At 39.6% G+C, this 26,574-nt stretch overlaps 1 protein-coding gene across 2 annotated transcripts; it reads right to left on the bottom strand.

The window, feature by feature from the left end:
- Positions 1 to 184: 184 nt before the first annotated feature.
- ALKAL2 (ALK and LTK ligand 2) lies at positions 185 to 16,544 on the bottom strand. Of its 2 annotated transcripts, none has more exons than XM_026116602.2 (6): positions 16,056 to 16,544; positions 14,714 to 15,045; positions 12,128 to 12,181; positions 11,929 to 12,009; positions 9,384 to 9,449; positions 185 to 231 (listed from the first exon to the last, which is right to left on the bottom strand). In XM_026116602.2, exons 2-5 carry the CDS (start codon positions 14,970 to 14,972, stop codon positions 9,385 to 9,387), a joined length of 459 nt encoding a protein of 152 aa, XP_025972387.1. In that variant the 5' UTR covers positions 14,973 to 15,045; positions 16,056 to 16,544; the 3' UTR covers positions 185 to 231; position 9,384. The 2 variants fall into 2 exon arrangements, with proteins under 2 accessions (XP_025972387.1, XP_025972386.1); XM_026116601.2 differs by lacking the exon at positions 16,056 to 16,544 and adding an exon at positions 15,600 to 15,902.
- Positions 16,545 to 26,574: the final 10,030 nt, after the last annotated feature.

Below are 26,574 nucleotides of genomic sequence, written 5' to 3'. Positions count from 1 at the left end.
GAAGCATTAAGTACTACCGGCAGTTATACTACTGTAAAGAATGTCATTCCGCAAACTGTTGACAGCATACAAAATGCATGTTAAAAGAATTATGGGAAGTAGTCTGTCAATCTGCAAAAATAAATCTCTTGTTCACAATGGAATATGTTATAAAGGTAATAAGTTCTATTTCCCTGTGGTTTCCAAGGCACTTCTCTTGGTTCTTGGTGTTTCTTTTCATGGTAGTAACATCTGGTGGATTAAAAGAAAGAAGAAAATAGAAGAAAATTGCCTTTCATCATTTGCATACTCACATACAAGTATTTAAAATGCATTTATCATATTGAATATAGTAAGTAAATAAAACTGGCAAATTCAGTAATAGTTTTGTAAAGCTCTAAAAGCACATTCCTGATGTAGTTCAGTTTATATCAGCCTGACTATTAAATTAGTGTTTAGGTCAAAGTTTTGGAAATCTTTCTTCTTTGTGGTGTTTCATTTTAGGTAGAGGAGATTTGGAAAACTGGAGTTTCACCAATTCAACATGTGTTCATAGATCAGTTTAGCCTGTTCCTGTGACTGCAGCAGTGAGATCAAAGCATGAATAAACATCAAGGATAGTATTAACAAATTGCAAATTTCTGTCTTAATGGCTTGATATCAAGAAGAAGCTGGTATGTCCAGTAATGTAAATCTGTCAAGGTCAGATTTGAAGGATCTAGAAAGGATTCGGTGTTTTGTTGGTCCCATCGGTGAAGAAACCTGGACTTATAAACAAGGAGCAAATAAAAGCAACTTTCTGAGATTCAATAATAGAAATCTTACCCATGGGACTTGCAAATAGTGAGGCAACACAAGCTGAGTAGGAGCTGCAGTGGTTGAATTTGCTGCAAGTTGTATTAACTTTACCCAGAACAGTTTCTTGGAATCAAATCAAAGCCATTTCTATGACTTGTATCAAAATCAGTGATATGAAATTATAGGCTTCCAGGTCACTTAAATAGGTACTTTCTAATAGTTAAAAAGGTTAATTAAAAAGTGGTTGAGTGGTGAAGGTTACCCCAAAGCTTTTCTCCCTACACCTTTTATAAGTCTACTTCTCTGAAAAAATGTCATTGGGGGTGTGGGGGTACGTGAGGGGGGTGTATTTAGAAGTATGTCTTCTATCCAGTTAACTTCTGAGCTTGTTAACCACATTTTCCACCACTGCATTTTCCAGACAGATGAATATCAAATGCTTCAGGTCTTAGAAACAAATGAAACTGGGTAAAGATGACAGCCTGTTAATGCCCTAATTGAAACAAAAAAATGCAGCACAAACTCAATTCTCATTAGACAACAGAAACTGTGCATATGAGAGACAGAGTGTGCTTACAAGAGAATAGATTCAAAGGGATCTTGTTTTATCATGGTAGCGTGTGGTATCATACTATGGTATCATGGATACCGAAAGTCCCTGTGGGAGATAAAAAACTGGATCTTCTGATTAGCTCATTTTCCAAGCTTAAAACTTGTATGTTTGAACATATGTATTTGTCTCTCCTGTGATCAGTGCGAATTTTTCTGATATTTTGAATTTTCTTCTGCTTAAGTGTAATCTGTAATAGAATGATTTGAATGCAAAGTCAGCCACAGTTGATGTAATCCATTGGAAATCAAGCTATTGGTCCATACAGAACTACTTCTTAGTAGTATTCTATTTAAACATATATTTAATTTTGCAATTTTTATAAAAGCATTATGAAAATGTAATAATGTAACAGAAAATTGTTACAGAAAAGCTTAATGTAGCTTAGTTTTGTTCTGGCTTTGCAGATAGGACAAATGCATTTTTTAACTTCTTTCCCTCGAGGAAAAACTGATGTAAGTTCTTTCTGTCTTGTTTTTTCCTCTATCTTATTTTCAGTGTGTATATCCATACTGTGCTCTATTTAAGCTGAAAAGTGATGTTTATAAACAAATTGATTGCTTTTAATTTGATCACAGTGTGGTACAACTGACAAGTTATACACTGAGAATTTAATAAACAGTTTTTTCAATACTAATGAAAATATACAGCTCACTGAGTTTGAAAAACTGGAAATGGTCATGTTCATGCATAGAATGCTCCTTTGTTATTTCATCTGTATCTGCTTTTACATGGACATCTGATCAGAAGTTGTGGATCTTAGGTTCTCAATGCTCAGGTAAGTTGCAGTTTCCTAAATCCTCTGCCTTTTCAGAACCCCATGGAAAGGCCCAATATTGGTAGCATTAAACAGTCTATTGTTGCAGTATTCTTTATTTCACGTACTCTGTGCTACATACATCAAATCTAGGAAAATTAGACTGCAGCTTAGCTGAATGATAACAAATAGCATTCAGGATCTCCAGTAAGAGTACTATTTGACTGCAATATCTATTGGGAATATTGGCAGCCATACAAGCCATTTCTCCTCTTCCATTCTGTTTCTTACATTTTCCTTTCCAGCACGAAAAAAACAAGCAGCAATGATAATTAAACCACCACAACCCTACAATTGTTTTTATTTAAAAAAGAACAAATGAAAGATATTGTAAAGGTATATTACAGTTTTCCAGATTTGGTTCTAGTCATTTTCTGTGAGTGATGATAAACATAAGCATTGAGAAAGAGCTATTCTGTATAAAAGAGGAGTTTAATGTTTTAAATGTCAGTATAACCTTTAAAATACTGTGCCAGTAGAATTCTGTAGCAAAATTTCCATGGGCTAACATCAAAAATTCCTTTTCTTTCCTCAGCTGTGAAAGCCTAGATAGAAGTCTGCTCTAAAATGAGCACTGAATCACAGAGATCCACATACTGGAGATGATAAAGCTGTTAATGTTGTATCTGGTGCAATCCACAGAGATCTCCTAGTAAGTAAAATTGTGGTACTCAGAGCTGCCTATTAACAAAGCTGGATTATGCCACACCAGTAACTCAAAATGTATTCTGCCTACATTCCAGTTTGAAGCAATGGTTATAATAAAGTCTAAATCTAGTACCTTAGGAACTACTTTTCGTCACCGAGCAGAGGTGATTGGCTATATCCTGGGAGTTGCATATGATGGATCAGGCTATACTTTCTAGAAGCAAATGTCAGTTTTCACTGAATAATATGCAAACCCTGCATCTTAATTCAACCTTCACTTGTTTCCTGAAATGGAAGTGGCTGACATTGTTTGAGTTCATTCAGTGTTACTTTGAATAAGAAACCATGTAAGAGAGAGAACAATTAAGGGATGTTGTTCCATTGTGAGAAAATGTGCACCAAAACCTAAGCAAGAGCCCAGATACTGTTTTTGTTTAAGGATAGTCTGAAATAATAAATATAGAACATGGTGTACAAGAATGGGATGTCCACTGTGGCATTTCAGTTTTATCATTATGCAGTTAAACTTTCCAAGTTTATTTTGTACTTTCAGCTTTTTTTAATGTAATTACTAATATGGTTTGTTAACTTTATTTTTAATGCATCTTAAAAGTGATTTAGAATTTACAGAGACTTTTCTGGATTCCAAATGAAGTGTCGGTTATCAATGTGTTTTAGCTTTTTGTTAGAAATTCTATAATCTCTGACCTCAACATGTATTTATATTTATTCTTGCCTTATCATGTATTTTGCATCTTAAGCAAGAAGTACTGGTTCTGTTGCTCTTTTCCTTTAAATATTGCTAATTATATCTGCTTCTCTAGAAAACAAAAGTGATAGGATTTTCATATACTTTTTATATAAAATCTCCTTTTCTCATGATAGCCCAAGACTATTTGCACAAACTGTATTTATTTAGACTTGATTGTATTGCTAGTCTCCTTATCTTGTTCATTTGAAATAACTGTAGAAACTTATAAAAAATGTTAAAAACACAGGTGTGAAATTCATAAAAGTAAGTACTTTGTCAGCAAACTAATTAAATCTTCAAAGCAGGGATATATAAATTAAATAAAACTACAGTGGCAAAGCTACAGGCTTTCACACAAGATATTGCAGTCCTTACTCCTTATGCTACAAGGAAGTTTTAAGAATAATTTGTGAGATCACGGTTGGTCTTTAACAAACACTTACAGGCGATGCAAAAGGAAAAGCACCAACTCCAGTTTTCAAACAGGAGTGGTAAAATTTGGATCTGCTGAAAGCCAAAGTAATTATGACAGATGCTGTTAAGGAGGCCAGAACTTCTCCAGATTCCTTGTCATATTGCATAGTATCATAACTGTGAACAGTAGGTGAAGACTTCAGGAACCTTGTCCTTGGCATTTTTTAAATCACTGTACATATGGACAATATAATGTTTGTCGGGTGTATCTGCATGGAGTGGAACACAGAAAGCATGGAGTAGAAGAACTCTGAAGAAACTGGGAATAAAAAGGAAGCTGAAAGACAGAACAAAGCAGGAGTGTAGGGGACAGAACTCTGGCATAGCCATGTGAACACAAGAAGGAAAAGGTGTTACAGAATAAAAAATGTTAGAGATGGTGCTAGTGGCAAGCAGGGAACACAGCCTGGAATTGCCCATGAAGAAAAGGATCATGAGTGATGTGATAATAAAGAGATGCTGCTCTGGCTTCCGTAATGCAATCTGAACAAGTAAAGGGGCAGTAACTGAGCCCTTGCATTGCTTCCATGTTTCGGTGTGGCAAAATGTGAGGCAAATAAGTTTTGTAAAGGAACCAGATGATGGAGCCCAGATAGGTATGTGTAGGATAAATTAGAAAGTGAATGCCCCACAGACACATTGTAAAATGGGTGACATCTTTGAAGAATCTTAACTTTTGCTCCTGTAAGTAGGTTTAAATTTGTGTTGCACCCATATTCCTGACTGAATCATTTTGTGTATCTGCCTACCAAGTGCTTCTTCTGAAACCTTGTTTCCATGAGCAGTGGATATCAATCATGGGCTTGCAGAGAGAACCTTCATTTGATGGGAGGACATGAACGTATCTTAACTAAGTAAAATTTTGGCTATTACCTCTAAGTTTAATGAGAAATGTTAAAAAATTAATAGAACCTGTAGCTGAGTTAGGAACAGAAGGGAGTATATTCTCTTTCAGGGTGTGGTGAAACCTTTTCACAGTCATAAACTCATCTTTTAGTTTTTCTTACTCAAATCTATAAGAAGAAATCTTCAAAAATAGGAATTAATTTAAGAACTGTAATCATCTCACTAAACTGCACTGGTTTGGCAGTGAATGCTCATTTCTGTTTAAGAAGATAATGTGCATGCGCAAACACACACGTACACTTATGTACTATGATAGTAATAGATGCCTAATTCCTGTTTTCCTATCTTGTTAGATCTTAGCATTGAGTTTCAACATTTTCTGTGTGCTTTAAAGCTATGATAATCCAAAACGCATTTTAAGTACAAACCAAACCCAAATCTAGTATTTCTTTTCTTCCAAAATTGATCTGTAAACATGGACAGTTGTCTGTGGATTTTAAAAATACACAAAAGCTAACTATTGGCCTGCCAAAGTATCAAAAGCATTAATTCATCTATAGCCCAGTCATGAGCCTACAATGAAGTTAAGTTTCAGCAACTGAGTAAAACAGGAATTCTAATTTTGGGGGGTAAAAATGTAGGCACAGACAATTAAGAATGTTGCTGTTTTACTAGGTTAGAATATGAGAGTTTGCATATTAGATCAGATCACTGATTGGTCTAGCATATCACCTTAACTGTCAACAACAGATGCTTAAGTATAAAAATGAATGTGTCTAAATATCTAAATGTAAGATAAAAATAACTATAAAGAAAAAAAAATTTGAATTTTTAAAAGAAGGTGTATTATTTATTCTGAACCTTATTTCTGTGGATACGTTTTGAAGAGAAAATACACAGTAAATTTCAAGTATAAGCTAAATTTTTTTTCTTTATCTTTTTTGGTATTTAGACTCCAGTTCAGTAGTGTATTTAGCTTGAGGTTAAAATACGCATAGGCTCAAGCCTTTTGTTAAATTAAAGCAACACAAATTTATAGTTCATTATTTTTAAATACTTACTGTATTTCTTAGGCAATAATTTAACACTTAAATGGCAAGTAAGAAAAAAAAAGCACAAATATTCTGGGGTTTTCCCATGAAAAGTCCCTGAATTATATCCTAATTAAGAATTTAGCTTAAAATAGCACAAGTTAAAATAGCAAGTTACAGTATAAGTCTGGAGAAAGAGTAGAAAAAGAATACGAAACATGTCTCAAAGTTTAGAAAGATTTTTTTAAAATGTACTTTTTTCTCTATTATTAACTTAGTCATATAGATTACAAATAGACTACAATTTTAGTTATAAATAAAATAATGCACTATATGTCAACTTCAATTTTTTTGGAGTAATGTCACATAAAATTATTTTATCTAAGATTGAGGAATTAGTCTGAGCTTTAGAAATAATACTAACTAGTAGCCTTATGGCAGAGACTGGAAATGTCTACATATTGTCAGGCTACAGATAAACTATTCTTGCATTAGAAAACTATCTTAAGTAAGAAGCACTGCTTTGAAATCTTGTCTTGCTATGTATAAATGGTACTATGTTCAAAATTTTGAAGTTTCTTGAGAACACGCAAAGTCTGGATTAATGATAATTACCCACTCTGGAGAAAAAGGATTGGTAAGTGGAGAAATACAAAAAGGAACCCATTTCGCTATACCTCAGTCCATGAAATGATGAAAACAAATAAAGGCTGCATTACACTTTTCTGTGAGAGATGCTTTACCCACACAAAGTGAACTGATAAGGTGGAAAAGCTTTGAAGAGGAAAGACTCTTAGTTTTATGGGGACACCCATGGCTCTCAAGGCATCTCTGGTGTAGAACAGGCTTTCCTTCTATTAATACAGGTCAGTCAGGAGTACTGGTACTATTACTGATTTATTTGTATCTGTGGAAGATGACAGAAGTGGAATATTACTCCCATTCAAACACACCTTATAGTTGAGCGAAGTTGTTAAACAAAATAGGGATGGGGTTTCTTTTGTTTTGTTTTTTTTAGGAGATTCACAGCTTGAGATTAGATCTACTATTTACTGTTCCTTTATATTATGAATTTGTGTTTTCATGATAGGATGTGTGAACTTTCTAAGGGAAGGAAGAAAACAATTCCCTACTCTGATATATCTGCCTTTTAGCATTGATAATAACACTATTCACCTACCTTTTGCAGATGAATATGAAGGATAATAGCTCATCTGTTCCTTGCTTTCTGGATTTCACAATTGAAAGGTTGAATCCCTGGAATTTCTTCTAGTTAGATCAAATGATTTAGCTATGTGCTAAGTTTTATTTATATTAGAGCTATATACAATTGCTTCCATGATTCTGTCCCTGAACATACAAAGTATGGATAAAAGATTCCTCTCTGTGGCTGCATGTTTCAGATTAAGGTGTCAAGTAACATCAAGTAATTGGACCTTGGAAAGCACCTGTGTTGAAGCTGGGATAGTTTATTGTATGCTGCCTTCTTTATGTGAAAATGAAAACAGACAGGAAGTCAGAGAGGCAGAAAATACTTGAAAGAATGTTGAGGAACTTAGCGTAAAGTCAGAATGCAGAATTACATTAACTATTTAATATATATCTCTGTCTTTGCCATTATAAAAGCCTTTCCTAATGTCTAGTTGAAATCCTCTTTTGCTGCAGATTTAAACACATTACCTCTTATTTATCCACACTAAATATAGAGAATGGTTTGTAGCCACTTTTTATGAAATTGAATAGCTCCATCATGTTTTCCCTCAGTCTTCTTTTCTTTAGACTAAATAATCCCAATTCCTTTTATTTATTTATTTATTTATTTATTTATTTATTTATTTATTTATTTATTTATTTATTTATATAACCTGTGTTTTCTAGATCTTTGATCATCCGTGTTGCTCTCCTTTGGACCAAGAAGCACCCATCTTTCTTCAAGTGTGGTGCCCTTTACTGAATACAGTATTCCCGTGGAGGCATTACCAGCAACAGTGGAGGGATTGTTTCAGGTATTTATGCTTCTATTTACGCATTCCAGTATGTTATTTGCCTTTTGTCCAAGTGTGATGTGGTTGATTTATGCTTAGTTTGTGATCCACTTCAACCTGTACATTTTCTATAGAACTTCTACCTATCTAGCCAATCACAACTTGCCCTGTATTGCTGCAGTTGATTATTCCTACATGACTCCAGAATTCTGCTCCTTCCCTTAAACTGCATCCTATTTTTAGACTAGTCAACTAATTTTCCAAGATTATTTTCAATTTCAGTATTCAATTCTAATATCATACTCTCATGGTTGCCTCTCCTACACCATTGTCATCCATAAATAGAGTATAATCTCTCCCGTCACCCAAGTTATTGATGATAATATTGAACAATAACAGACCCATAACATATCTCTGGGTGACTCTGCTCAAAATATTCTCCCAGTTTGACTGCGAAGCACTAATAACTTGAAATTTCTTTCCAACCATTTTTACGTTTATCGTGAACGCATTTCCCTAGCTTGTTTGTTAGAATGCTATGCAAAACAGTGTGAGCACTTTAAAGAATAAACTAAGATGCATAGTATTTACTGCTTTTCCTCACTGACTCTCTCCACAAGATATATTATTTTATCATAGAGTTAAAACATATTGGTTTGACATTGGTATGGGTTATTATTTATCACTTTGTCAGAGGTCACATTTTTGTCTCAGGTAAAGATTGAGAAGGACACGATCTAAATTAGTCCTTCTGTGTTCCTATGTGTCAATTCCGTAGAAGTACAGATAGTTCGGAAGTACTTTTTTGGTTTTGGTGCACCCTGAAATTACCAAAGCATTTCTAGGAAGTAAAGAGGTGCATCTAGATTAAAGAGAAGGATATAACTGATTGATGTAAAAGATGAACACAGTGGAAATCCCAAGAAATCTGAGTAGCATGAAGTTAGTTTATCAATGTTACTAATATATTTTAATTGAATTACTATAAAAGCACCTGCAACTTATCTGCATTTATAAAGCTTTCATGCATATAGTTATGGATATATTAATTCATATTAAAATGTACACCATAAATCTACAGCTGCACACATAAAAGGGCTTCCATTGCCAATATGCACAATTGTATACTGAGTCAACTCAATCAGCTACAGCTGTTGTGCTTTGTTCTATAACAACAAATTCACTATCTGATATCTACATACTGCTATGAGTAATTCACAGCTGATGTGCATGTATTTTTATATAAATGCCTCCAGTAGGGGGTATCCTTTATTTATGGACAATATTTTGCCAGATTAAGACAGTTATGCGAAGTACTCTGAAAGAGGAATACCTTAGCCAAAGCACAATTGTTGTTATAATCCCATGAATTTTCATGTTTGAAGTGCAAAATCCACAGATTTACTATGCCATAGAATGCTACTTTCACTATCAAAAAGCTTACCTTATCCTTCCATGCACATTGGGCTTACTGCCAACCGAGTAAGAAGCCTGGCACATCTTTTATAGTCTGTCATGAAAAAACACAATAAATATAGACATTTTTAAAGTAACCAGTTTTGCATTTAAAAATCAAAATTGTTAAATTGTTAAAGGTGTGGAAATTATTGTCATAATAAACTTTAATCAACAACTTAGTTTGCAACAGTATAGAAATCTGCTCCTCAGAAATTTAGTGTGCAAGAGTTACATAACTGTGAGCCTTGTCTAATTGGTACATACAACCACATGCATGTGATTTGTGCATAGTTAGTATCTATAGCTAAATAACGTGAATGTGTGTAGAGATTGTCCAACTGCATGTATGTATGAAAATGTCTGCATCTGTGCCTGTACTCAAATGTGGGATCTAAACATGTGACTACAGTATTTCCACACTAGGGGAAGAAAATGTACTGCTCACCTATCTTTAAAATTCAGTCCTCAGTGAACATAATTAAAAAATAATGCAGCTTTCCAATATATTTTCCTCCTTGAAGAACTGATACATTAGACGAATAAGGTCTCTGGCTGATAGAAACAGAATATATATATTCCCTCATACCAGTGTAGAATGATTTCACCTATTCCTTTGATGCTCTCATACGTAATCACAGGAACATTAAGTCCAGTCCCTTGCTACAGTAAGGAGCCACATCACATAAACTCATTCATAACTGTGTCAAGTTTAATCTTAAAACTAGTTAGGTTGTTTTTTCCACCATACTCCTATTGTTAGTAGTTCTGACGTTAGGCACCTTCTGCTTTTTGATGCCTTTGTAGTAAGGAGCTGTGTAGTGATGAACAGAACTGACACAAAGCTACGAAATTAAGAGACGTGGGTTTTTTTTCTTTTACGTGGCAAACAGAGCAAATTATGTGAAAGCTAGCCATGCACCGACAGCAGACTAAGTTACTGTCCATATGTCAATGCTACTATGCTACATAAAGCACTGGAAAGTATGCCCACAAAATACTTTTGTACTAGCTACCACTTTGTTGCAGCATCACAGGCACTTTTTCTTTGTTGATTTGCCTTTCAATGACTACATAGACTAAATAGGTAAGTATTAACCTAAAATCAGAATATCATCAAAAAGTAACCTGATACTGTGCGTGAAGAATTACAAGAAGCTGTTTACTTCATGTTTCCACAAGAAATTTGCTTTAAGAAGATGCTAGCAAGTCTAGCCTAGTGACTGATAACAATTTTTGCTTGGTATTATTTCATTAATGAGTAACTACATCTAATGTTTCCTAGAGATTCAATGTTAACAATCCCTAACTCACAACTTTGATATGCTGTAATTGTCATTTATACAAATTATGTTGCATTACCCAGAAAACATTATGTTAGTGGGTATTTCACCTGTCAGGAGGGAAAGGCTAATTCAGACTTTCAGGCTACCTAGTCTTTAGCTTCACAGCTGAAGGTACTAGTTAGTGCTGAGTCAAATGATGTTTGGATGTGACCCTTATAGAAAAGGTAATATGACCATGTGTTTGTCTAAAACTGACTAGTTATTAACAACTCTATCCTCATAATCAATGTAAACTGAACATGACCTGGTTAGCCATTATCTATAATTCCTCATCAATTGTAAGTAGCCTGATATCTTTCCAAAATGGTCCTAATCTGAATCCTTACAAATAGGAAGAAAGTCTGCAATTCCTAACAAATATGCCTTTAAAATATATTGGACTGAAATATTTATTAATACTTGAAACTTGAAATCTGAAACTCTTGATTCTATTCCCAGCTCTGCTACTGATCTAACTGGTTGACCTTAGACAAGTAAAATAAAGCACTCTTCCATTCTAAAAAGGCTGTACTAAAATAGCATCTTCTTACTCAACAGGTCCGCCTCTGTGTCCATCTGGAGTCATATCTACTGACTGATAAATGTCAATTCCTGGTTTTCTTTTTTAATTCTCTATGCTGCCAACACTGCTGAGATACTGTAATTTGTGTCCATCAGCTGGTTTGTTTACTAAGCCTTAGTAAGTTATGTATTTCACTGAAGACAAAGGTTGCAAAGATTTACAGGGAAGATCACTGACAAGCTGACTTGCCAAAATATAAAATGTCTATAAGATATGTTCTACATAAGATAATTCATAAGAAGGAAGTAGTCCTATCTGGCTTTCTGATCCTATTTTGAGTCTGCCTAAATATGAGAGGTTTGGGAAAGGAGTTGTATGTTCCTATGCAAAATAAACACCTTTGATTTGGAACCAAACAGACCTAGGCATAGGTATCTAAGGAGGCAGTGTTTACAGTCATTCTACACAGTGTATTTGCATTGAAGTCATGTTTCCACTTTCCCAACTAGTAATACTATGCCAGCAAGCACGCTGTAAAGCTCAGTTAGCACCTTTCAGAGCACTCCAGACTCCGCTGCAAGAAACATAGTCTAGCATAGTATCACAAACCTGGTATCCCATAGAGGTACTATATTTAGGAATTTTCTGATGTTTTATGGAAGTTAACCTTAGCTTTTGGCACTTACATGCTGGGATGGTGCAGTCCCTTGTATTGTGATAAAGTCGATGAAAGTGTTTACTACATTTTGGGCTAAAGTAGAGAGGGCCTGAAACATAAAGAAAAATAATTTATTAATCAGCACAGCTCACAGGAGCTATTGGAAGAACAGTGCAGCCTACAGTTTGTAGATGAAATAATGGATACAAATGCAAAATTAAACATACCTGTTAAATGCTTTAAAAACTTGTCTTTCATCCTCAAATCTCTGGGAACTATTTCTGTTGGACAGAAAAAAGAATATTCACTGTGCTATACTAGAACTATGTTTGCCAAGTATAGTATGAAAGAAGGAGGAAAAAACTCTGATGAGCAAACAACACTGCTGTATCTTGACAGACACACAAAGATCAAAACTCATTTGTGTCCAATGGACGAAATTGCAAGCTTTGTTTTTACATATGGAGCCACTGTAAAAAGTACTACAGAACGCTGTGATGATGAAACATACAATGTCTGTTAGGTGTGCAGTCATTAATGCTTTCGACAACTAAGAATCAGATTTTAGTTCTTTATGCTTTGCATTATCCCTAATCTAAATTTAAATTCTTTAAGAAAATTTAGTACGCAGTTGCTTGGAAATGGCATATTCTACTAACAGTAAAGATCCAAAGGTATATCTAAGTTTGGTTTCTCGGCTTCTTTTCTGATTCTCTTATGCAAATGTATGCACTATTTTGTCAGAAGTGTGTTTGTACAAGTACTATCTGGCTGTAATCATGGAACTGCATTGATCTACTTACAGGAATTCTTTTTCTGCTAGCAGTAAATAAAATTCACAGGAAATGATCCCAAGCAAATTGCTCTCTTCTGGCTCCCTATGTTTGTGGTTTACCGCCTTGCGTTTTGTGTTCAGCAGATGGCAAAATGAAACTGGTTTACTGAAATCCATTTTAGCACTAGCCTTTCCTTGCGTCTTCCTGATTTACAGCTATCTTTGATTGCTCTCCATTACAAACTCTATGCTGATAGCTTAGTGATGATTGTGTATGATACACTACATGGTGCTTTATTTATTTGACCATAAATGCCTGAGCAGCCTTTTTCATTCCCCTGGCACCTCTTATCAGATATAAAGTAGAGAACATTTCCATCCAGATCTGATTGGCTTGTGAGGTTAGACACTTCTCGAAAGTCATTCTTCATTTACTTCTAACTTTAGTTAGTGTAAGTAAAATTGACCTTATCATATTTGACCTAATTATGTCATGAACAGCATTAAAAACACACATGCTTCACTCAGGCATTTTCCATGGGACAGACTCACTGGGAAAGTGATACCTAAACTGAACTGAAGGTCTCTAAGCAGTAGAGTCATCTGAAAGGAACCTTTTCCGAGTTACTGGTAATAATTCTATTATAACAACAGAATGAAAAGTCCTGTTTAGGAGTCAATGACAGCAGTACCAACTAATCTGCTCTCAAGTGGTTTTATATTCACATAAACAAACATATCATCAAAAGCCAGATGTTTCACACCAACATATAGATGTAGGATAGCCAGCTCTGCCCAAATTCCAATTTGAGACTTAAGAATTGTATAGGTTACAGTTCACTGCCAGTCTGGCCTCTTAATTTTTTGACATTTATCAAACAAAATGTTCCCAGTGTGCTGATCTTAAGTAGAGCAAAATTGTCTTCCTTCATATATTCATCATCCGGATGGGGAAGTAACATTTTAGTGACAATCACCAACAACTACTGATCTTTGTGATTTTTGAATATGAGTGAGAATGAAGAAAAGGTAGAAAGAAGCTTTATGAGATCAACAAATGGACACATAAATGCAAAATAGCAAAATGAAAGCCAGTTTGGAAAAAAAATGAATAGACGTCTGCTGGAAAATATTCAGAAAGTCATTTCCAGTAGGAGGTGTAAGTTGAGCAGCAGTAATTGGGAGCGACACTGAACAGTAAATTAGACATGGCAACAGGAAAAGCCAAATCAACTTTTAGATGGATGCACAGAAGTACATCATGAAACAGAGCTTTAGCTGTCTTTCATCATGGGGCTTGGTATGACTGTTTCTGGACTGCTCTATACCATTTCAAATGTCCTCTTACAAAAAAATCTGGACTTTCACTGGAGGTTAGAGAAAAGCAATTCAAATGAGTAGAATGGTGACTGAAGGAATGATTCAAAATATCCATGGCTTGTAGAGTGACAGCTGAGTACTCTGTTCCAGCTTCCCAGTATTTCAAGGATGCTAGCACCAGAGTACAAAAGGGACTAATAAGAAGGGGTGAAAAGTTTAATAAGGCTGAACTGCAGGAAAGACTTCTAAATGTGAACGCTATAAGGGCATAGCATAGTTCTGCAGAAGAATTATTGGTAGGGTCATTTTCAGCAAAAACTTACAACAATTATTGGTAGGGTCATTTTCAGCAAAGACTTACAACAGGCATATTTTAAAAAAAGGTAAGCTTCCAGGAGGAAGAACCTTTTCATCCCCGATTTCTCTGATCTCAACACATTTCACTGTTTTCCTGTATTAATATTGTACATTCAAAGCCAACACACAAGAGGTCTGACTTTCAGTTGGGTACATTGTCCAAAGTGTAAGAGTCTCTGAAGCATGAATGGAGTTCTTCTATTTTGAAGCTGCAGTCTGTATGAGTTTCTGATACCAGAGGGAACTGCAGATATTTTGAGTGATGAATTCTTGATATAAAACTAGCAATCTGATGTGATTTCCAATTCCCCAAGGCAGCACAGAAAGAAAAAGATCCCCTAAGTCATGGATTGCAACTTACCAACTCTCTGCTCATCCTGGTATCCCCCATAGTCCGCCACTTCCCTTCGATCTAAGGTGTAGTCATGTTTGGAGAAGTACTGCACCCCACTGTCCTTCTCCAGGTGGTACCTTTTCAGTTCCTGAATGATCTCCATGATCAGATTTAAGAGACTTTGCCTGTCCTTCAAATCTGTGGAGTCAGTTTTCTCTTTGCAATATCCTGCTGAGAGCATTAGGAGCACTAGCACCAGCAACCCAGGAGACCTCAGTCTGCTCATTGCAATCTGACCTGAAGGGTGAACGACCGGATGAAAAGGAAGGATCCGCTGCTGTGGGAGGCCTCCTGTTTCCCTGAAAGAGAAAAATTGGGGGTGGGTTGGAGATGGGGAGACTCAAGGGGGTGAAAGATTACAGGAGAAAACCATCGACTCTGCTTTTCATTTTACATAAGGCGGGTGCCCGCGCACCGGCGGGGTTCACCCGGGCCGGCAGCGCAGCTGGCGCAGCGCCGCAGGAGCGGCACCGCGGCCGCCGCGCCCTCGGGGGGTGCGCGCAAGGGCGCGCTGCCCAGCCGCGCCCGGGAGAGGCGGGGGCGCTCGCCGCGCCGGGGATCCCCCCGGCTGAACCGCGGCGGAGCAAGCAGCAGGGCGCGACGGGCCACCGGCGCCTACCGCGCAGCGCAGCGGAGGGGCGCGGGCGGGAGCCGGCAACTTTGCGCGAAGTTTTTGCCGAAGAGGCGCGCGGGGCTGCGCGCCGAGCGAGCCCGCCTGGCCCTGCGCCCCGCCGCGGCCCGGCCCGGCCGGGGTTTCGCGGAGGACGGCTGCCAGCCGGCCCCCGCTGCCAGGCCAGCATCTCGCCCTGGCAGGAGGTGCGCTGCTCCGGCCGGGGGCGCGGGAAGGACGCACCTCGCTCGCTGCTGCCGGCGCTCCTGGAACCCTGCTTTTCCTTTTTTCCCTCCCAGCTCAGGGAGAGAGCGCGGCAGCACAGCCACCGCTGCCCGGAGCAGCACTGAGCCCGAGCCGCGCTCGCTCCGGCGCGAGCTCTCGCCTCATACCCGGCGCCGCTCGGCACCTCCCCGCGCCGGCGAGAGCCGGGGAGCGGCCAGCGCCGCACGCGGCCGCCCCGCGCGCCCCGTCCCGTCCCGGCGCACGTGCGCGCCCCGTGCCGCGGCTCTGCCGCGCCAACTTCGCCGGGAGCGCGGCGGCGCCCGCCCCCCGCCCGCCGGCTGTCACTCGCGTGGTCGGGCCAGCCCGCAGCGCCGCCCGCCCCGCCGCGGAGCGCTCCGCTTCCCCGGGGCGGGCGGCGGTGTTGGGAGAGGGGCAGGGAGAAAGGAGGTCGCCGGCCCTTCCTGGCTCGTTTACCTGCCTCTCCGTCCCGCGGTCCGGCGCGTCCTTCCCGCGGGAGCCGCTCCCGTGACTCTTCCAGGGCAGAGCAGCCCGCGAGTGGCGGGGAGACCAAGTTTTCCCCGGCTGGGCCGCCCCCCCGTCCCTGTGCTCCCGCCGTATCCACAAACTACTCCATCTCCTGCGGCCCCAGCGCAGCCGCTTATATAGGCTATAGGATGGACATGAGACGGCAGATAGTATCGACTTGGAAGTGGGTGGAAAACAATAAAAGTCCACTTGGCAACCTCGAGAGCGTCGCTGCTGCACAAGCCCTCCCTCCCCTCCCGCCCCAGTCCCCCGTCCCTCCCCTTAGCGCAGCTCTCCCGGGCAGGGCTCCGTCACTCCTTCTCCTCTCTCCGACGTAAGGAGACAGTCCCAAGTGTGTGTGTGGAGTGGGAGGGGGCGGCGGCGGGAAGATGGGAAGCGGGGGGAGCGCCTAGCCCGGGCCTTTAATTAGAAACGCGCTGAGAAGCCTCTGAAATATTCATGGCCCTTGGCGCGGCTCGCCGTCAGGCGGGTCCCCGGCCCGGGGCCGCAGTCGCCGCGCTCCCTGCCGTCACTCGCCGGGGGCCGCGTCGCGGGGGCGGCCGGGGAAGCCGCGTGTTTACCAGGAACTTCGGGTCTGGCTGCGGCGGGGAAGGGGAGGTGTTGGGGCGGCGGCGAGCGGCTAGGGAAGAGGGAGGCTATTTTCTGCTCCTCCCGACCGGGAAGCCCGCAGCGAGGTGGCCGGAGTGGGCTCCGGGTGGAAGAGGCGGGCGTGTCGCCTTCCTCGCCGATTCTTGGCAAGCGCAGTCCCGCGCGGTGAGGCGGCTTCCTGGGCTCGCAGCGCGGCACTGCCTGGAAGCACTCCTGGGAGAGCCGACTGGGGGGGGGAGGGCGAAGCGGGGAGAAGGCAGCGCCACGGACAGGAGAGCGCTACAGACTCCTGTCAGTCATGAGCTCTGACGGAGAACGGTGAGAGCCCGAATTAAGGGAGATTACCACGGGGGACCTGGGAGACACGGCGGCGGAGGGAGAAGAGGCGAAAGCCTCCTGGAAACGCCTAGCATTACGCTCCCCTGTGAGAGAGAGTCATCCTGCAAGATGCAACACCTCCTGCCCAACCACAGATTTTCAGCCCAGATACAGTTCCCCTCCGTTTCCCCATTAAGCCCCTCAGAACTTATGGAGCTGAAAAACACGGTGAAACATGATCCAGCTGAACTTTTCTGTTTACTTTGATTGTGTGTATAAACCTCTCCCTTGGCAGCTAAAAAGACAAATATAAAGTTGGATCAAGCGATGAGAGTACTTTCCAAACCCCAAAAGAAGACGGGGTCGGAGCGGGAGGCGAACGGATGAGGGGACGTGAACTTGCCAGGAAGGAGGCACCCAGCTGATAACGTCCGCTCCCACGCAGTGAGATCGGTAACTGAGAAAGCGCTGCCCCTTGTACCCTGCGCTGGTGCCGTACAGCAGTCAGGTAGAGCGCGGTGGCGTCCTCTCTTCAGGCAGCGGCAACAGTGACCCGCAGTGGCCGCCGGTGAAACTGAGCCCTGGCGAGGCCGAGCCTAGGGAAGCGGCGCAGAGCCAGCACGGGGGCAGCGACCGATGCGAGCTCCCCCTCGGGGCCCGCGGGCGCGAACACCGTGCCGCCGCTGGGCACGGGCGCGGGAGGCGCGCAGAGGCGACCGTTAACGGCTGCGGCTGTGGAGGGAATCCCCCTCCCCCGGCCCGCGCCGTGCCGCCGCCGTCTGTCAGAGCCCCCGCGCGCGCAACCTCCGCGCCCGGCCCCCGAAACGGCCCGGCCACGTGCGTCTGGAAGGAGCTTCGTCCTCTGCCGGATGCAGAGCGTTACATCTGCTCACAAAGGGCTGTAAATCACCATCGGAGTATCGCGGAAGAAGTTTTCATGACTAGATTTACAAGTGCTTCCCAACAAAAGGAAAAAAGAAAGAGATGATTTCACAATGTTCTGTGTTCACTTTTTATATGTGCCGTTCTGTTTTCTGTAAATACTATTTTATCATTTTTAAATCTATAGGTGCAATACACAATACAATGTGATTAAGAAAGACATCCAGAGGCAAGACTGAGCAAGAACAATTTTGAAAGGAGTCCAGAAAAATAGTTTCTCCTTGGCTTCATGATTTGTTTCCAGTCTTGAGACTTGGGGAAAAAAATTGAAACAATACTTCATCAGTAATGAAGAATAATACTTTGCATGACAATACCATGGTATGGTTATAGCTGTAAGTTAGTCATACCAAATAGTGACACTATAGCTACGAGCTAGTATAGTGACAATATAGCTACTTCTTCCCAATTAATCTTTTTGGAAACAGGCAGATAGAATTGCAGAATCAAAGGAGATGTTTGGGAAGTCAGTTACATGCCCAGATAGATTCACCCCTAGCTTGCAAGGATAAGTTTGGTGTGACTTTTAGTTACCATACTCCAAATCAGGAATAGCTTGTGTTTCAACTATGCACTGTGCACGTGTGCACCATTTAACTATAAATGTCAGGCTTCATCTTTTCTAGTAAGTTGGATGTACCCAGGAACATTGCCTGGCATGGAGGCCAGCTGACATGGAAGGTCTTGTGAGTTGTTTAATAGTTTGCTTTATTAAACTGTCTTCCTCTTCAAAAGACTGTGGACTTATCAAAACTGTGTATTAATCCCTTTTACAAGGTAACTCCAGCATGAGTTAAGGAAAGTGTTAGTTGGCATGGGCCAAAAGCATGCCAAAGACAAATTAACAATGTAGACAATTTCATTCTGATGCCCAGGAATGTTCCTCTTTAATTTACTAATATAGATATAGACTCAAAGTACTATGGAAATATTAACTGAGCTATAAAGTAGATAAGTAAACAATCTGTTGCCTTTTTATGCATGCAGAGACTGAGGTAATGGTCTATTTTGATTTGTTTACACTGAATTGTAGAAAGATATGTAGTAGCTCCCATGACTTCAGTGGAGTTAGTTGAAATTTACACTGATAGATTTAGGATGATAACTTAATATTCCACCAGATGAAGTTTTATCAAGTACATTTTCTTAGGGCTAGATCTAAGCTAACTACCTAAATGTTTACCACTACCGAAATCCTCCTCTGCATATATGTAGACAAAACCGTGATCCCCAAGACTTCCACCCACCTTCAGTCTGACTCCTGAGGCTTCTGAAGTGAGTAGGTGCATTATTTTGCCATTAAATCTCACAGGTGCTTGGAGTTCTTTCCTGAACATCAGGAAGCATCTGACTCTTGACAAAGCTAAGCAGCCTGGATGCTGAAGAAAGCATGTTTCCAGGATTTACAAGATGTAAGTTTGAATGCCTTCAGGCAGAAATGACAGATGAACACACCTTCTCACGACCCCCAGTCTCAAAAAGCAACACAATCTTAGGTGAGGAGATCACCGAGGTAATACAATGTAATGAGTATTTTGGCTTGTCCTGCAGGGATAGATTTCATTTAAAAGCTCCTGGCGTGAATTTTTGGCTTATGTTTACAGAATGTCAAGTTAGTGTTCTCCTCTGCAATCAAATCTTATGAATAAATCAATCTACAGTGTTAATAAAAATATCCTATCTTTAAAATAAACATCTTAATCCTCTGAATAAGGACCTTGTGAAGTAAGCATAAAGAAAAAAAAGATCGAATATGTTATTGGGTGGACAGACTTTGCTGATGAACTGTTCTTCATTCCCTGGATGGATTATGGAACAGAGGCACCACGTCTGGAACTTGGAACAAAGGCCAAAACGGAATTTCTAGCTTTGTTAACTAACACACGGTAGTCTGTGTTTTCTGGGTAGCAATTTTACTAAATTTCACCAGTTCCATTCTCTAATGCCATGTTAGAATGTTAAACGAAAGATATCTTCTCTTTTTTTACATATGTGGTGTACGTGAAAATAAGAAAATGTGTTCTCCTCGGTTCTGTCTTCTAAGACTGGTGAAATTTTCATGCTAAGAGCCTTACAGTTTCAAGCATCCTCCTGTTTCAGCTGATTATAACAGACATAAGGGTTCCTATCTATATTTAATAAAAGCAACTGCAACATTTTCTGAAGTGACTGCAGAGCAGAGCTGATTGTCTAAATCGAGCTCATAACCAATATATGAACTGAGTTTATGCTTAGGAAAAATTGCAGTGGACATTCATATGACTAGACTATAAAAATGCTTCTTTGTATTGCTCTCTATTGACTTCAGAGCCTCAAAATAATGTTTTGAAATCCATTTTTTTCAATAAGCATTACAACTGCTTACAAAAATTCTAAAAAGTTGCACTGTTAGTTTTAAAAACAGACTTTTCAGTCCTCACAGAAGAAAAGCAATATTTAATCTTCAGGTTATATGTCAATCATGCTAAAAATAAATATGATGGGATGGGATGGGGCTGGTAATTCTGTTGGGTTTGTTGAGTGGGTATCAATGGGCTGACATGACAACTGGACTTCCAAAGTGTAGATGACATCCATATAAAAACAAAGATTTGACAGTCACAGATCCTGCTTATAATTTAGGATTTTTATCCCATATAGAAGTCAATCATTCTTTAAAGAGGAAGCTTTACCTGATGATTCAAGAATATCTGCACTGGCAAGTGACAAGCAGATTTTCTTTCTGGCCACTGTTAGGTTAGCTACATTTCTGTGAGCAGAGTATGCAAGTAAGCATTACTTTGGAATCTACGTTTATGATAGATTTAAAATCATCTTTAAATTATTTTAAAATCTAGATAGAAAAAGCATCCAACAGATGGTATTTTCCAAAATCTCTGTTCCAATTTGTGAAACTGCAGAATATGTTTTCAATATAATATATTGTGCATAAGTGTAAAATAATATTTATGCACCAGGCTCAGTCATCTCTGTGAGCCTCCAACTCTCAGAGGCAGTGCTGAATGCAATGACAGCTGCTGGGGAGGGTTAGAGATGAGGCATTAAGAATTCCTGTAATGCTGAAATCAACCAGAGAACATGCATAACCTGAACAAAAACTTCAACAGATGTTAGGGGTATTAAAGCCAATTAAGCATTTTAAGGGCTTTCCCCACTTCTTACCTGGTCTAAATGCCAAGAAGATTAAAATCCCATTAAACATCACTGCAACCAAGACTGAAGAACTTTGATATACTGCCTAAATGTTCTGTCAGTGTCACAGGCAGGGCCAGCCTGATGTTTGGTAGAAAGTTTAAAAAAGCAGATTTCTGGCTATAATATTCTCTTCCTGTAAATTCAAGGCTAAAGGCAGCCTTGCATTGGCCAACATGTCAGTCATTGAGCCAGATTCAACATTATCTTCAGTCAGTTTTGTGGTGCTGCACTGATGCAAGCCTACTGTGGAAATCCCACTGAGCAAGCTGGAGGAAATTTAGGTCTAATAAGAATAGTCTCAGTTTGTCTAGTTACCTTTCATAGTCTTCAAAGTATCCCCTCGAATCTCAAGCTTCAGAAACCAGGGATTGAAGAAAAACACTCCAAATTATTCCATCTATAGGTTTTTGGAGATACTTTGCAGAATAAAGATAAATGCCACAGAAAAGCAAGTCAAGCTCCTCTTGACTGTAGACTATTGACTATAGAGGGACACTAACAAAGACCGGACTCCTAACTTTTGAACAACTAATGGAAGGTGAGAGGCTAATTCCTCTCTCAGAAACTATTTTTTAGCCATAAGCAGTTCAGGGGAAGGCCCATCTTTATCTATATCTCATATGCAGAAGTGGATCTACTATATGTGTGTTCATTGTTGACTGCTATCTGTTCACCTTAGGGTTACATAGCTGCAGGTATAGGAGCTGTTTTTCCACATACGAGCAAGACTAAAATCCCTAGCTCATTTCTCTCACTAGCCAATAGCAGGCACTGCTTTCTCTGGCCTGTTCTGATCTCTCTGCTACAAAGGGAATGAGAATGGCTTCAGTGTACATAGGAACTCAGTTGTTTTAGAGGCAGAGTAGCTTGCTCTTCCATTCCCAACCATAGTTCTTAGCTCAAAGAGACAAGTGAATCACATGTGTTTTATAGTGCCATAGCTGATAAATGATAACGTTTTGATAGTACAGTCTAAATTTGAGAATGTCATCTCACTGTGTATGTATCACTTCTAAAAAAAATAAATGTTGAAAAATAAATGCCATCTTACGTAAACATAAGGATGTCCCATATGAGTCACTATCGGCATTTGAATACTGAGCGGAAGTATCCACCAATTTAAAAAGTTGGGGTACTTTTTTCCCGCTGTGGATAATCAGTAGGGAGACATGCTGCTTATTTAGTAGGTAGGCTCCATGACTTTCTGGTGGTCAGCTGGGCAACTGTTTACACTTCAGATGCAGAACATGCCTGTAGTCAAGATCATGGTCTAGAGACTGCTTGTAGGCAAGTACACCCTTTGGAAGATCACGTGGCTGTGAAATTATCAGTGGTTCTGTCCTTCCAGAAACCAGCATCGCAGACCCAGCTGTATCTGTGCAGCATCTTCACAACCAACTTCATAATGAAAAAAGCCACCTTCTAGGGTAAAGGCATTAAGTTTACTCAATAGCAACAGAGGACTGTAAAGAGCAGTCTATAGAGTTAAGATTTTGACTCCTCGCTTCTCTTGATTCTGCACTTAAAGTGACAGAAGGAAACTGTCCACTAGCCCAAACTTGCGAATGTTGTCTCTTTTTGTGTGGAAGGCTGCCATCTTTTAGAGGGGAGAAAATATCTTGACTCAGACTAACTAAAGAAAATCCAGGACCTGGAACACATAACTACCTTTATAGGAGCAAATATAATGTGCTCAAGACCATTGCTAGAGTCTCTGGCACTTAAGCCAGCTGGCACAGGACAGGCCACACCCATTCTGTTCATCCTGCTTACACTCTGTGAGAGGGTAGCCTTATGCAAACTACTCATCAGGAATACTTCTGGGACTGCCTAGCTTCCCAACTGTATGCGGGAATTGATTAGGAGAGTTGGCACAAGCTAAATATGTGCCAGGGACTACTCTAACAGTGTAGGTGGCTGAGTTCCAGTACCTGGGCACCATCCCTGGCAGCGTTCAATTTTGTCTTCTGGTGTAGTCAGTCTGTGAATTCTGCTTGGGTTTTATGGGACAGAGGCAACTGCAAACCAGCTCTCCCTTTGGGGACTCTTACCGCCTGGTAGAGTTTATAGTAGCATTGCTGCATCATGGCTCAAATTGGAATAAAACAAGCATCAGAATCTGGGAATTCATAAGCAGCTTTAAAAATAGTTCTCTATCTTTACAGTCAGGCAGCTGTGTACAGCCTCCACTGGAGGCAGCAAAGAACCAGTGTAGAGCAAGAAGAATCCCTGTGAAATCAGCTTAGTTACAGAACAGGATAAAAAGATCCGTTTCCCCATCACTGCCACCCTTGTGTGTATTGTTTGTGTGAATATAAGATCTTTTAGATCGTGTAGGGCAATAGACCAAAATGGTCAATATCTTTAGTTTTAACCCAGGGGAAAGCAAAAGATTAAAACATAATTTTGTATGACCTTTATAAAGCAGTCTTCCTCCTAAGAGAGAAAGCAACTTTGCTCACATTACATTATTTTTAATAAGTTATTACACATTTATTGAATATTTTGCTACTGTGATTGCTCTCTTCAGCCTCTTTTCTGATCTGATTTTCCCCTAAAAGATCTTAGTCTATTTTTTAATGGAGGAATTTTCACATATGACAGAACACATACTGTTTTGGGACAAGTGAAAACTTTCTATACATTTGACTTTTTATTATTATTATAATCATTTTCCATGTTTTTTTAATCTTATTCTAAGCTAAAAGGTCAGATTTGTTGAAGCTTTTCTCATAGAACACTAATGCCAAACTGAAAACTAACTTGGATTTGGCAGTCATTACAAAGTGGAACCAATCTTCAATTTTTATGGGTTATTTTTATTGTTGTTGCTAAAATCACATATTCCAAAAGTCACATTGTAAAGGTCTTTTCTACAATTTTCACTCTGATTTCCTTTTATTTTGAAAAGACAGCTAGATAAAAAAAAAAAAGATATAACTTTGAAAAGACCTTATGTTGCCGAATTAGTTACTATCATCAAAATAAAAATCTAATTGATGATTTACTGTCTATGATGTTATTCATTTAGATTTTTCATTGACCTCAGCCTGGATAATAAAAGCAGTGCAATCATTTTCACCTTTTCCAGTTGGCATACTCATTTGGGGAAGACTTCATGCATTTTTATAATGACTTACTAACAGATATCGCAGGGGAAAGGTTTTTCATTTAAAATGCTCATTTTCCATTAAATATTCAACTGAGATATTCTTTTGTATGCAAATTCTGTAAAACTATTCTGTTGTTCTGATATACCAAAGAATTTGGCTCTGTAATTAAAAGAATACAGATGGACTGCTATCACTGCCATCAGGCACTGCACACAGATATGGCTGTTTCCCTCCATGTTCTCACTTGTTTCGCAGAGCAATTTTAGTGGAAATAACACTTCGATAATTTCAGTTAAGTCAGAAATCACAGTCAGATGTTTCTATTAGAGACTGTCATGGAAAGACGGTGTTCCATAGTCAGCTTTGATCAATGCATCTCTGACCTTTGCAGTTATTCCTTTGGAAAACACAGGATTCACATTAAAAAAACTCACACAAAACAACAACAAAATTGTTTCAGATAGAGCTGTTTGTCTCTTTTTCTCTGTCAGTATCGGTCCTGGTAGAGCGGCAAGTGGATGGTACTCAAAGGAAAAGGGCTTTGACTGTAGTCATCATGATTAGGAGCTAGATGAAACCTGAATTTCCATTTTCTGAGCAAGTTCAACATTTCAAAACATCTTTCTTTTGATTTGAAGACAATCTCACAAATGAAAAAAATAAAAACTCTTAATAATAGGAACGGTTAAAACATTATCGGGGGATCACAGAATAAGCTATGCTTTCTCCAGAATTAAATGCGGGACCCTGCTAATTCAGAAGTGGGAACACTCTTGGGAATTCCCTAGAATTAGGACTAGCACAGGGAGCTACGTGCTGTGGAACAAGATGCTTAGCAAATCAAGTCTTGAGAGGCCTTCCAGGGTCTTTAAAGCTTAGATCTAGCTAAATTTCCCAAGGCTACTATGTTCTTGGCTCCATGATGTCCTGCAATCCCTGATTGTGCCAAGAAACTTGATCCTGAGATTGGCTGTTCAGTCTGTTAGGTCCCCAGTTACCTCACTCTGAAGCAATCTGGTGCAACATACTAGGGATCTGTGTTTGTGATTTTTCAGAGGTTGATAGAAAGCAAAATATTTCCACAGAACATTCTTTTTAACAAAGCAACTTTTTAACAAAGTTTGAAAATATTTTACTAGCTCTAGTAGGAAGTTCTCAGACTGAGAGACTGGGTGGAGGAATAGAAATTAAAGGAGCATGATCTATTTAGGATAGTTCTTACTGGAAAACCACTAAATACTGATTTTTATTTTTTCTGCAGAGAAGGTAAGACTTACTGTGTTCAACAAGCAAATGCTTTTGTAGGCAGGGAGTTACCTGTGCTCCAAGCAATGGAGCACAAACAAACATCTGTCTGTTATGTTGGAAAAAGTTCTGGATTTTGTGTTGCATGGTAAAATCAGTATTTTCATTTTATTTGTCTTAATCTATATTCAAGGTGAGATGACCCTGACAGCAGAATAGTTATCAGTCAGCAGTGCATCCCAGGAGAATGGCGAAGGAATCTGGCAGTTTTCTATAGCATACTTCTGAAACAGAACATTATTCCATATTGATCTTATATGTGTCCAGTGCAAATGGATGCTCTGATTAGTTGCTTTAGATAATATGGAAAACAGATGCATTTTTGTTGCCATGAAAGGGAAACTGGATGGTTCTTTCTTATCTTACCCAAAGGAATACATACAGAAAATCAAACTCAGGTGATTTTTAACTCAGTAGAACTGCATCAACCTTGAAGGTCCTAGTTTTCTCAACTGATGAAATATCCATATACCTTATGTCTTTAAAAAGGGTCTTCTTGAAGCCAGTCCCCATTAACTATCCTGACATCAGTATATTATTCATAGTTTAATGGAAAATAACAGAGATAAATTATTGTGTTTACTTGCCCATTTTAACAGATTTTTCTGTTATTCAAGGCAAGAACACCTGACTACCAGTCTTGTTGCAATTTATATTGTAATGTTTCCTTTGACACTTTCTACAGCCCTTGAATTATCTTTATGATTTTTCCATGATCCTTCCACTTTTTTCCTCAACATCCTTTTTAAAAAGAGAATATTGGAACAGCACATAGCATGCCAGTATCAGCCTCACCAATGCTATATCTGGATTTCAAATTATATGTTTCTATCTCTTGTTTATAAACTCAAGTGCCAATTCATTCTGTCATTTTACTACCGCTTGGCATTGGGTTCTCATATTAGTAGCACATATTAAACTCAATAATATGATATCTGTGCTGTTACTTTTGTCAACAAAGTCTGTTGTCTGAAAAAACCCAACCC

This window comes from Dromaius novaehollandiae, chromosome 3, assembly GCF_036370855.1.
Source record: "Dromaius novaehollandiae isolate bDroNov1 chromosome 3, bDroNov1.hap1, whole genome shotgun sequence".
In the NCBI taxonomy this organism is placed as follows: Eukaryota; Metazoa; Chordata; class Aves; order Casuariiformes; family Dromaiidae; genus Dromaius; species Dromaius novaehollandiae.
This window is presented reverse-complemented; position numbering and strand designations above follow the sequence as displayed.